Here is a 13,039-nt window from a genome sequence, read left to right as displayed (position 1 = left end):
TATAGATAGATAGATAGCACCAAGAAATATGCAAACATTGAACATAGGACCTTTAAATTGCATTACTACTATATAGACTATACATATAAAATTTATGTACTTGAGGCACATATTGTCAAATTTTTGAATGCCCTCCAGCCACAACAAGGCGACTATTCTTTGAAAGGACCCTCACCTTTTTAATATGATTTTTCAGGTACACATGGATTGACCAATTAGTTTGCTAAATACCCTAATTTGATATGCTTCATCTATATGGCAATAATGCAGTTTAACAGTCATATATTCAATCTTTGCACATATCTTGGTGCACACACAATGACTCCCACTTATTTATTACAGTCATGGAAACTTTAACCAATTCACATTTACTTCATTCTTTTAGAAGGAGCTGGTCAGACTTTTTCTTTGGTAGACAAATACATAGAAAGCTTAGCGATCTGCACCGTTTCATTAAAGAGCCGCTACTGATGCGAAACCTGGATGACAAAGAAACGAGACAGAAGATAAATCAACGCTTTCGAAATGTGGTGCTGGAGAAGGATGCTATCATTACAATGGATGGCAAGGAGAACAAAGAAATCAATTTTGGAACAAATCAAGTCAGGCATGGCAGTCGAAGCAAGGATCACCAAACTACGACTTGCCTACTTTGTATAGATTATACCGAGAGAGCAATCATTGAAGAAGGACCTCATGGTCAGAAGAATAGAAGGGACAAGGTGAAGTGGAAGACCACCAACTCAATGGCTTGATACCATCAAGACAATGGCAGAGAAGACCTGGTGGACCTATTTAGGCTTGCACAACGTCTTTCTTCCTACAGAACGTTCATCCTTCAAATCGCCAAGGCTCGAAATCGAGCCGAAGACCGTTAAAAAAAAAATTCTGGATTCAAATTCCATGAAGGACAACATCTCCTCGTAGCTTCTGTTTACTTTTCCACACTTCAAAGTCATACTAATAGGGAATTTATAATGTGAGGTCCATTGGGGACAGAGATGACGATGTCTGTAAGGCGCTGTGGAATTAATGGTGTTGTATTAGCTAATATAATACATACACTTATAGGAAATCCTAGATAGACTCCATAAGTCCTGAGTATAATTGAATGTTTTCATCAGCTAATCACATTAATATTTATTCTATTTATATATTATTTTGTTTAGGGCCAAGGCGAATCATCCTGACCCAGATCCAAATGATATTTACAGTGTTGTGAAGAAGCCTAAGAGTACTGCAGAGGTAGCCTGCTCTTTCTCTTCAGAGATTGCAGAACATACAATAGTTGCTAATTATTTGTCCAAAATGCTGTTTAAAGAAGCACTCCTCCTGCTCCTCATCCTCCTCATCCTCCTCTTCCTCCTCCTTCTCTTCCTCCTCATCCTCCTCCTCCAATTAAGTATTTGTCCTCTTAATATATTGCAGTCATCATATTATATAGCACTGTGTACTGACATTTGCTATTTTTTTCCTTTTTCCCCAGCTAATTCTTCTCTTTTCTCTACTCTATGTAGAAACAGGAAGTCTACTTTCACTGTTTGAGTCATCCCCTTCTTCGCCTCCTGAACGAACTGCTCCCTCCTCCTCCATGCCAAGGAGTTTGCAGTGATGACTCATGCAGGAAAAATTGACCTGCTGTTTCCACATAGAGCTTAAAAGGATTCAACTAGGATGTTTTAAATTATGTGATGTCACAGACCTAATGGAAAAGAGAAGAATTATCTGGGTCAAAAGGCAAAAAGAGCAATTGTAAGTACAGTTTAAAAAAATAAAGTTGTTTTCCATTGAGATTTAGTAATAACACCAAAAAACATGAGATTTGGCCACTTTTGATTTTGGATGACCATTTAGAGGGCCTGGCATGTGTATGGTAGGACAAAAAAATAATGTAATCACTATATCCCCCCAAAAAATATTTATCTGTGGTATTATATTGATGCATTACCTACTATATTGTGTCTCCTTTCTAGTATGAAAATATTGAGTCTTCAAAGAAAACACAAGACGAATCCCAAGACGAAATCCACTACTCCATCATCCCCAACCTACACAGGGGCACAACAGTACGGGAGCGCGGTCCTGAGACGGAATATGCCATGTTAAAAAAATGATGAAATATTTTTTTAAATATGGAAATTAGCAAATGTGAAACCGGATTTTCTTTATGTAGGACTTATATCATGAATTTAGCGGTAATTACACTTACTTTATAAACTATGATGACTATGATGATGTCCAGTTCTAAATGTATTTCCATATTGACAGCTAGAGTATGTGCAACTTGATTAAATTTCAAAATTCATGGCTTCACGAAGATGTAAACAATCTGATTGGCTCTGGGGGCGCTGTTGCATTGGTTTCTATGGAAAGTGCTCCAAAACAATAATGGTAACTAATGGTATTGCACGTCGTAGAGATAAAACCTTATTCTATTTCTTGGAGACAGTTGAGTTCTAATTATTTAATAGCAATTTTACAAAAGTCGGTTAAAACCTTTCAAGAATAAGTTATATCATCAGTTATGAATGGTATATGTAAAATGTTATCCAATTTTAAGTCACGGTCAACTTTGAAGGCTTTGATGCACCTTCTGTCCTGAGCTCTAAATCTTCAGATAGTCAATGGTTTTGGAAGTAGTATGTGAATGTTACTGAATAGCATTCAGATAACTAATGATTTGCCGAGCATCATTGGTCCAGAATCATGGGGAAATAGCATTTTCTTATTCATTCAAATGAGTTGTGTGATGTTGGCATTTTCTACTTAATTCAAATGAGTTGTGTGATGTTTCTAATGGATTTCTAACTCCTCCGATGTTGGGATCAACATATACGAAGATGACGCGAAATGGCCAAGATTGAAAGAAAACACAATTTGGCAGCTGTTTATGCAATAAGTGTCTGCGTGTGGCCACCCAATGGCTCATCAATGATTTTCCTAGATGTAATACAGTATTTTATTTGTATGGTGAGAAATTGAAAAAAAAAATCTGTGAAACGATGAGGGTGGACCCATCAGTACTCCCAACAGTTATCAGCCTGAATATTCCTAAACATCTACCATGGGCTACAAAAGTCCATAACCCAAATGTAGGACCAATGATGAGGGATGAGGACCCACTAATCTTCTACGATGATGTTGGTCCCCGGTCTACTGTTTTATCCTAAAATACCAATACATTGCAACTCCCAATCCCTGTAGTTATTTGTGTCTATTGCATCTATGGACTTTACAGCTTTATTTCTCCATTTCTTTGTTTCTGTGTGTACAATAAATAATATTTTACTACCAAATCTGTCCTTGGCTCAGTAATTAATTTTCATGATCTCAGATAATGTTGCCAGATCCTTACAAGACTTTTATGTAATACACATTTCTTTAAATTTTGCCACTTTTTCCGTTGCCTTATCTGACATTAATCCTATTACAGGGTGCAATTTTTAGTTTTAGTTTTTCTATTATTCTGATTTTTTTTTCTGTCCAGGTTAATTAACTGTAATTTTAATAGGTAAGACTTTTGGTCATGCAAAATTTGTTTATTTATATTTATTTTTAAAATGTATATCAATGAAACCAGTAGCGCTTGTACCTTAATGCACCTGCAGCAGATAGTGTAACGGTCACACCCAACCGTTACTAAATAAGATATACTATAAAATGAAAAAAGCTATCTGCGCTGGATTCAAAAGTCCCTTTTTATATATGAAATAAAAAACTTGGTGCTGAAAAAATATATATAAAATTCCTAGTACAAAACACAGCGTACTGCATGCACATTAAAATCAGTCATTAAAATATAAATATGTTCGCATATAAAAAATGTCTATATCTACCTGCTTAGAAGTCTTTATAAGTATAATAATCCGTGGTTAAATAAGTTGAGTCGGGCGCTGCTGGAGTCAGCGACGCATGTGATCTTTCTTCATTCACAGAACGGTTGCCACTGGTAATTCCGACTCCTGTCAGGGGCCAGACACTTGCTTCTCCCGCGAGCGCAAGGCTCCTCAAAAGTGCTGGGTTTTGTCTCCGGAGTGGCGTGTTGCAGGAACTGCCCCGGCCGGTGGCAGAAAAAATCCTGCACACGTACTACCTAAGAGACCGATCAGCGTTACTTCGGCTCAGCCGCCCGGTGCTCTGCTGCAGCAGGACCTGGTGTGACGTCACATTCACGTGAAGTCTCACGTGACGGGCTACAGAAAGAAAATAGGACCAAATCCTACGCGTTTCGGAGCAAAAAAACGAGCTCCTTCATCAGGGATGGTCCTTCCTCATTCATGTAGATCTATATAGCCTGCCGAAGTCACATGACCGTAATTTAGGAGTTAAATGCAAACAGTTCAATATCGCTATTGAGGCCCTTCGGGATTAGAGAATCAAAGGTAAAAATCATCTTTGTTTCTTCTCTAGACATTTTCTTGATAAAATCCCCACCTCTTCGACCTTTATGTACTAATTTAAGACCAGTGATAACGGTGCCAAGTATTGACCCGCCATGATGCGTCAGAAAATGTTTGGAAAGGGGATGCCCTTCAAATTTCTTATTAATATTACTGATATGTTCATTAATTCTAATCTTCAGGGCCCGCTTTGTTCTGCCAATGTAAATTTTGTCACACGGGCATCTAATCGCATAGATGATGCCCGTGGTATTACAGGATATAAAGTTCTCAATCCTCCACTCAATATTCCCCTTTTTGCATGAAAATTGTTTCTTAGTTTTAAGGAGTTTACAAGACTTGCATTTTTGACAGGGAAAAAAACCTTGAGGTTTTTGAGAACAATATTTGGCAGTAGAAATGAAATGAGGAACTGTAGGGGCTATTCTGTTTCCGAGATTTCGTGCTTTTTGGTAAATGAACAATGGCCGTTCAGGAAGTTTTTCACCTATCACTTTATCTTCTTTCAGAATGTCCCAGTGTCTCTGCACAATTTTTCTAAACAGATGTGTGTTGGCATTGTATCTGGTGATAATTGGGACATTCTCCAACAATGCTGAATCATCACGTTTTCCTTTATTAAGAAAGAGACTGGATCTCGGTAGTTTCTCAACCTCGTTTTTTGTCATATTTAGAGAACTATATGAATAGCCTTTCTTGACAAATTTCTTGGACAAAGCTTCCACCTCCTGGGTGAAATCCTGTGGTCGGGAGCAATTTCTATGTGCCCGAATCATCTGGCTTTTGGGAACATTAAGGAGCCAATGGGGAAGATGACAACTGTCCAGAGAGATATAATTATTCCCATCAGTGGGTTTATGGAATGTTCTTGTATTTACCTTACCATCTTCAATAAAAATATTCAAATCCAAAAAGTTAATTGACACTGTACTGGTGGTGCCCATAAATTTTAAAAAATATGAATTTTTATTTAAATTACTGATAAAATCTAGCAGAGTCTCGGGTCCACCAGACCATATAAAAACAATGTCATCAATAAATCTATGCCAGAGTACCAGGTTCGCTCTCAAGGAGGGATCGTTATAGATGGTATCATGTTCCCATTTGCCAACGTACAGGTTGGCATAACTCGGGGCGAACCTGGTACCCATGGCGGTGCCCCATTGCTGGGCGTAGTAGTGAGTCTTGAATTTAAAATAATTATGAGTCAAGATAAAATGCATGCAGTCTAAAATAAACAAAATTTGATTTCTGGGAAGCATGCCCTGTTTTTCCAAGAAGAATTCAGCTGCTTCACACCCTTTTTCATGCTGTATAACGGTATAAAGGGAAGTGATATCCAATGTACCTAATATGAAATGATCCTTCCATTCAATATTTTCTAAAATCCTCAAAATGTGTGTGCTATCCTTTAAATGGGATGGGAGATCAGGCACTAGTTTTTGTAGATAACAATCTACATATTTTGATAAATTGGCTGTCAAACATCCTACCCCCGATATTATAGGTCTACCGGGGGGGTTTTCAGGATGTTTGTGGATTTTAGGGAGGTAATAAAAATAGGCCATCTGTGGCTGATTTATATTAATAAAGTCATACTCCCGTTTGGTGATAATCCCTTGGTCCCACCCTTTTTTGATTAAATCCCTCATTTCTGTAATAAAAATATTCGTGGGATCTATAGATAAAAGTGTATAAGTTTGTTGATCCCCTAAAAGTCGCAGACACTCCTTAATATAATCTTCAGTGTTGAGGATAACAATACTCCCACCTTTATCCGCCGGTCTAATAGTAATGTCTTTGTTCCTTTGGATTTGTATAATGGCCCTTTGTTCCTCATATGTTAAATTATTTCTAAATTTAGAACATCTTTTATCCGAGATTTTTCTGATGTCCCGGATCACATTCTTTTGGAATGCTTCGAAAGATTCGGAGTATTCCTGGGCAGGGTTAAAATTGGACTTGGCTCTTAGTGTGGTATGTATGAATGGTTCATTTTGCGGGGGATAACAGACAACTGGATTTTTTATAAAATATTTCTTTACAGCCAGTTTTCTCATGAATAGTTTAATCCCAATAAAAGCCTGGAACTTATCTAATTTAGTACTAGGTGCATATTTTAATCCTTTATTTAATAAAGAGATTTCCTTTTGGTCTAATGTATGGCTACTCAAATTAAATATTTTTTGTTGTGGTGAGTTCTCCTCTAACTTTTTTTCATTGTTTTGTTTCCTCTTTTTTTGGGCAAATTTCCCGCCCCTGCAACCCCTTTTCCTGGTCTTTTCGGACCTGCCTGAAAAAAAGGATGATGTTTACGTGTATTTTTATCTGTCAATTGTTCATTAGAATGGGTTTGTCCCACAGATTTCTCTGTCCTTTTCAGGGTTTTCTTTGGGAGTCTTTTGGGGGGTTGTATACAAAAAGAGTGGTTATTTTCCTGGAGTAAATTACCCACACTAGTGGCAGGGGAATCTACTTCATTCTCTAGAACTTGAAATCTGTTCTGGAATGCATGTGATGAAATTGGGGTATATATCGAGACATCGTGAGTAGAAGGCCACGAGTCTGCTGAAATTGTACTTACTTCCAATAAATTGGAAGAAATATGACGTCCTGCCTCTTCCCTCTCATCCATATGATGTATAGACATTTGATTATTCCTCAAGGAACTATTTGATGTTTCATCCAATATTAAAAATTGATCAACATCTCTACAGCTTTGCTGTTCACCTCTATCTATAGAATTTTGATTGACATTGTTGATCAGATGGTTCTGAGGAGAAGGTTGAGAGGGAGGGTGCACACCCCAAGTCGGAACCCTATCCCTACCAAATTTTGATTGCTTCTTCTCCAGAATCTCTTTCTCTTTTGCTAAAATTCGAATCCTGATGCTCTTTGATAATTTAATGATCTCAGGATGCTGTTCAAAGGGCCTTATCTCATCAAATAATCTCAAGATATTCTTTTTAAGTCCTTTTAAATGTTGTTGCCTTTTTTCAATAATGAAGGAGACTGTTTTGATTGAAAATTCCTTAAACATCGCATCCCATTCCTTCACCGTATCAGGGTCACCAATATCGCCTGAAATAGATTTATATACTCTTAGGCCCTTTGGTATGCATTGAAAGGACAAGTATCTTTCCAATGTAGCGATTTCCCAAAGGTCCCGCATTTCTTTGATTAAATGGTGTTCAAGTTTTTTCAAAGTTTCTATTGCCATAGTGGCATCTTCATGCATAGATGTTTCTTGGGTCCCTCCATTAGATTGATTAAAGAATTTTTGTATGGTAAGAATTCTTTTATTCCTATCTGAACAGAGATCTTTCATATTTAAGGGCAATGTACAGCTGCTGGCTGGAAGGGGTGAGCTAATAATAACTAAAATGTATATCAATGAAACCAGTAGCGCTTGTACCTTAATGCACCTGCAGCAGATAGTGTAACGGTCACACCCAACCGTTACTAAATAAGATATACTATAAAATGAAAAAAGCTATCTGCGCTGGATTCAAAAGTCCCTTTTTATATATGAAATAAAAAACTTGGTGCTGAAAAAATATATATAAAATTCCTAGTACAAAACACAGCGTACTGCATGCACATTAAAATCAGTCATTAAAATATAAATATGTTCGCATATAAAAAATGTCTATATCTACCTGCTTAGAAGTCTTTATAAGTATAATAATCCGTGGTTAAATAAGTTGAGTCGGGCGCTGCTGGAGTCAGCGACGCATGTGATCTTTCTTCATTCACAGAACGGTTGCCACTGGTAATTCCGACTCCTGTCAGGGGCCAGACACTTGCTTCTCCCGCGAGCGCAAGGCTCCTCAAAAGTGCTGGGTTTTGTCTCCGGAGTGGCGTGTTGCAGGAACTGCCCCGGCCGGTGGCAGAAAAAATCCTGCACACGTACTACCTAAGAGACCGATCAGCGTTACTTCGGCTCAGCCGCCCGGTGCTCTGCTGCAGCAGGACCTGGTGTGACGTCACATTCACGTGAAGTCTCACGTGACGGGCTACAGAAAGAAAATAGGACCAAATCCTCCGCGTTTCGGAGCAAAAAAACGAGCTCCTTCATCAGGGATGGTCCTTCCTCATTCATGTAGATCTATATAGCCTGCCGAAGTCACATGACCGTAATTTAGGAGTTAAATGCAAACAGTTCAATATCGCTATTGAGGCCCTTCGGGATTAGAGAATCAAAGGTAAAAATCATCTTTGTTTCTTCTCTAGACATTTTCTTGATAAAATCCCCACCTCTTCGACCTTTATGTACTAATTTAAGACCAGTGATAACGGTGCCAAGTATTGACCCGCCATGATGCGTCAGAAAATGTTTGGAAAGGGGATGCCCTTCAAATTTCTTATTAATATTACTGATATGTTCATTAATTCTAATCTTCAGGGCCCGCTTTGTTCTGCCAATGTAAATTTTGTCACACGGGCATCTAATCGCATAGATGATGCCCGTGGTATTACAGGATATAAAGTTCTCAATCCTCCACTCAATATTCCCCTTTTTGCATGAAAATTGTTTCTTAGTTTTAAGGAGTTTACAAGACTTGCATTTTTGACAGGGAAAAAAACCTTGAGGTTTTTGAGAACAATATTTGGCAGTAGAAATGAAATGAGGAACTGTAGGGGCTATTCTGTTTCCGAGATTTCGTGCTTTTTGGTAAATGAACAATGGCCGTTCAGGAAGTTTTTCACCTATCACTTTATCTTCTTTCAGAATGTCCCAGTGTCTCTGCACAATTTTTCTAAACAGATGTGTGTTGGCATTGTATCTGGTGATAATTGGGACATTCTCCAACAATGCTGAATCATCACGTTTTCCTTTATTAAGAAAGAGACTGGATCTCGGTAGTATTTATTTTTGTATATTTTTTTTAGGTTTACCCCTTTATGACCAATGACGGGCTTAGCATGTCATGATCGGGTGTCAGTTCGAGCACTATGATGTGCTATGTACGTCATGCATTTCAACTGTCACTGTGTGTAAACATGCAGTGACAGTTCCATGCTGACAGCTGTCACTGACAGCTGAGAAGCACAGGAAGAGAAGCGGGGACTTGCGCCAACGGTCCCCTCATGATTATTATTATTATTATTATTATTTATTTATATAGCACCATTGATTTCATGGTGCTGTACATGAGAAGGGGTTACATACAGGGTTATAGATATCACTTACAGTAGACAGACTAAGAATGACAGACTGATACAGAGGGGCGAGGACCCTGCCCTTGCGGGCTTACATTCTACAGGGTTATGGGGAAGGAGACAGTAGGTTGGGGGTTGCGGGAGCTCCGGTGTTGGTGAGGCGGTAGCTTCTGTAGTGATGAGGAGGCAGCGAGGTCAGTGCAGGCTGTAGGCTTTCCTGAAGAGATGAGTTTTCAGGTTCCGTCTGAAGGATCCGACTGTGGTTGATAGTCGGACGTGTTGGGGCACAGAATTCCAGAGGATGGGGGATATTCACACCAGGAGCTCGGGCGCTGTCAACGGTCGAGCTCCTGCTGTGACAGCCAGTGATGGTGCCAGCACTGCCTCTGGCTTTTAAGCCTCCCAAATGCTGTGATTGAGAGTGATCACAACATTTAACAGACAGAGAGAGGGAGGTGGGTCACTCTACCTTCCGATCGACATTCTCAAAACGCCAACACAGGGGTCCGATTGTTGCCATGTTGACTCCCGAGTGCCTAAGATATAGAAAGCCTCTTAGAGTGTGCTCAGAATATGGTCTAAGAAGCTTCTGTACAGGCATACTGCATTGAAAAAAATTTGTAAAAAGTAACAAACTATGCCTTTTCATCATACCCCAGGCAAAAAGTGGAACAAATGCAATCAAAAAGATGAATGTACATAAAAATGGTATAGCTGAAAACATCATCTTGTACTGCAAAAAGCAAGGCACCATACAGCTCCATCAGCTGAAAAATAAAAAAGTTATAGCTCTCAGAATAAAGCGTTGCACAAATAATTATGTTTTCTATCAAATAGTTTTTATTGTGTAAAACCACCAAAACATAAAAAAATATAAATGTGGTATCGCTGTAATCGTACTGACCTGAAGAATAAAACTGCCTTATCAATTTTGCCACACATGGAACAGCATAAAAAAAATCCTGAATTGCTAGGTTTTGTTTATTCGGCCTTCCAGAAATCGTAAAAGAAAGTGATCAAAAAATGTCATGTGACCGAAAATGGTACCAATAAAAACGTCAACTCGTCTCGCAAAAGACAAGCTCTCACATGACTCTGTGGGCCAAAATATGGAAAAATTAAAGCTCTCAAAATATGGTGATGCAAAAACTATTTTTGCAATAAAAAGCGCCCAGTCAAACATAAAAACCCGATATAAATCTGGTATCGCTGTAATTGCACCGACCAGAAGAATAAAGTCACCTAATCACCCTTGCCGCATGAGGAATGGCATAAAAAAATAAATAAAATCAATTCTTCACCTGCTGTTGATTTGTTCATTCTGCCTCCAAAAAAATCGCAGTAAGGCTCGGCACACATTTGTCCTGTGCTCTGTGCTGACTGCTTGCACTAGGAATTCCATGTAAATCTCTGAAATATGTGATTCAGACAGAACCATTAGCAGGAGATTCCCTATAATGAGGCAGATGGAGGCACTGTGGATGCTGTCTGACCTGTGATCCGGCGGTGCCCGTCTTTTTAGGATTGCATAAAAGTGCCATTGGCCACAATTTTGTGCACTTCTAAAAAGAAGGACACCACTGAACAGAGGCCAAATGGAGTCCAGGGAAACTCAGCTTGCTCATTATAGTGAATGGATCCATCGGGGGTTTCATCTGTCACATCACTTGGAGATTTAGATGGAAACCTTGATGTAAGTGCTCAGCGTAGAGCGCTGGATAACTGTGATCCCAAACGTTATGTAAAATGTTCTCAATCAAAGCTTCAACTCAATCCACAAAAAAAGCAAGTCCCCACTCAGGTGCATCATCTGCTAATGGAAATATGGGGGGCTTCCACGTTACTGGTAGCACAAAAAAATTAAAAAACTCTATGTGTCCTAGCACCCCAAAATAAATTCAGCAAATTATGCGCTAAATCCAAATGCCCCCCTCCCTTCTGAGCACCAGTCTGCCTAAACCGCATTTATGGTCGACATGTTTGGCAGGTGTATAATTTCCAAAATGTTGGCACTTGAGGGAGGATTCTGCTCTTGTTCTTCACTTAAGGGCTCTTTACATGGAGTCCACAAACTATTATAGGAAAATTATTATTATTATTTATTGTTATAGCGCCATTTATTCCATGGCGCTTTACATGTGAATCTGTGCTCCAGGAGGCTATTAGCACTTTGTCCCTCCCAAGTTTCACCATATGGCTAAACAGTACTGTATAGCCACATATGAGGTATATCTACATTCAGCAGAAATTGTTTGACAAATTTCGGTGCCATTTTTACCCATATCCCAATGTAGAAAAATGTAAAATCTGGAGCTAAAACAAAATTTTGGTGGTAAAAATATAATTATTTTTTCTTCACTGCCCAATGGCATAAAATTCAGTGACACACCCATGGTGTCAATATGATCACTGCACCCCTAGATTAATTCATCGAGAGGTGTAGTTTCTAAAATGGGGTCACTTATGAGGGCTTCTGCTGTTCTGGCCCCTCAGGGGATCTCCCAGTGGGTCATGGCACATGCAAACCATAACAGTAAAACCTGCACTATAATATGGTGCTACTTCCCTTCTGAGCTCCGCACTGTGCCTGACAAGTGTGTGTTTAAAAACTGAAAAATAATGTATATGATAAATACATTAAATGAGATGTTGGTCAATATTTTGGCCAAAATACACAAGCTCGCAACCCACATTTGTGTCCATTTTTACGAGGCAGCTATGCCCTCCATGAATTGATAGATTTGTGAGTGGCTGCTTCCATCACTGTTTTGCACCTGTGCTGCCCCCCACCTTTATCATGGTGGTCTTGCTAGTGCATTTGTGATATGGCTTAGTTTTTGCTGTTTCTTTTTCTAAAGTGTTCCAAAGTTATTATCTCATAAAGTGACACTGGTCAGATTTAAAAAAAAATGAGGCTTGGTCATTAACGTACAAAGTTGTTCGGTCCTAAAGGGGTTAAATAGCCTTAGGTACGACATTTCATCTTGCAAACTTTGTTTATTTCTTTCTCTCTTTTTTTAGGGTAAATAACTATATTTTCATAGGTAAGACTTTTGGTCTTTGCAAGGTTTGTTTATTTATATTGTTAGATTTTATTAGGTTAAAAAAAGCTTTAGATTTTCATAGGTAAGACTTTGGATTTTGCAAATTTTGTTTATTTATATTTTTTACATTGTTTTTAGGTTATATTTTCATAGGTAAGACTTTTTGTAGGTTAAACAACGTTACATTTTGATAATATTTTTGGTCTTGTGATGTTTATTTATATTTTTTTATGTTATTTTTTTATGCCTGAATTTGTAAAAGGGGATATTTCAATCTTTCATTTGTTTGTTGGTTTGTTTTTTACTATTGTTAAACACTTTTTATTTATTTTCCTTTACTTATATATTTTGTTTTGTTTTTTTTAGGCATTAGGTAAATTAAACCTGACCACTGAGGCTACTACTTTGATGTGGGGTCAGTGGAATGGTGAC

General features: G+C 38.4%; 1 protein-coding gene across 1 annotated transcript in view; it reads left to right on the top strand.

Moving 5' to 3' along the window:
• Nucleotides 1–3,294, top strand: part of LOC143770453 (B-cell receptor CD22-like) — a 45,409-nt gene extending 42,115 nt beyond the window's left edge. The window contains exons 13-14 of the mRNA XM_077260083.1: nt 1,170–1,245; nt 1,974–3,294. Of these exons, the coding sequence (XP_077116198.1) occupies nt 1,170–1,245; nt 1,974–2,114 (217 nt within the window). The 3' untranslated portion in view covers nt 2,115–3,294. The remainder of the gene's footprint in view (nt 1–1,169; nt 1,246–1,973) is intronic.
• Nucleotides 3,295–13,039: the final 9,745 nt, after the last annotated feature.

The sequence above is a fragment of the Ranitomeya variabilis genome, chromosome 4 (assembly GCF_051348905.1).
Source record: "Ranitomeya variabilis isolate aRanVar5 chromosome 4, aRanVar5.hap1, whole genome shotgun sequence".
In the NCBI taxonomy this organism is placed as follows: Eukaryota; Metazoa; Chordata; class Amphibia; order Anura; family Dendrobatidae; genus Ranitomeya; species Ranitomeya variabilis.
Note: the sequence above shows the minus strand (reverse complement) of the source record. Positions and strands in the feature narration are given on the sequence as shown.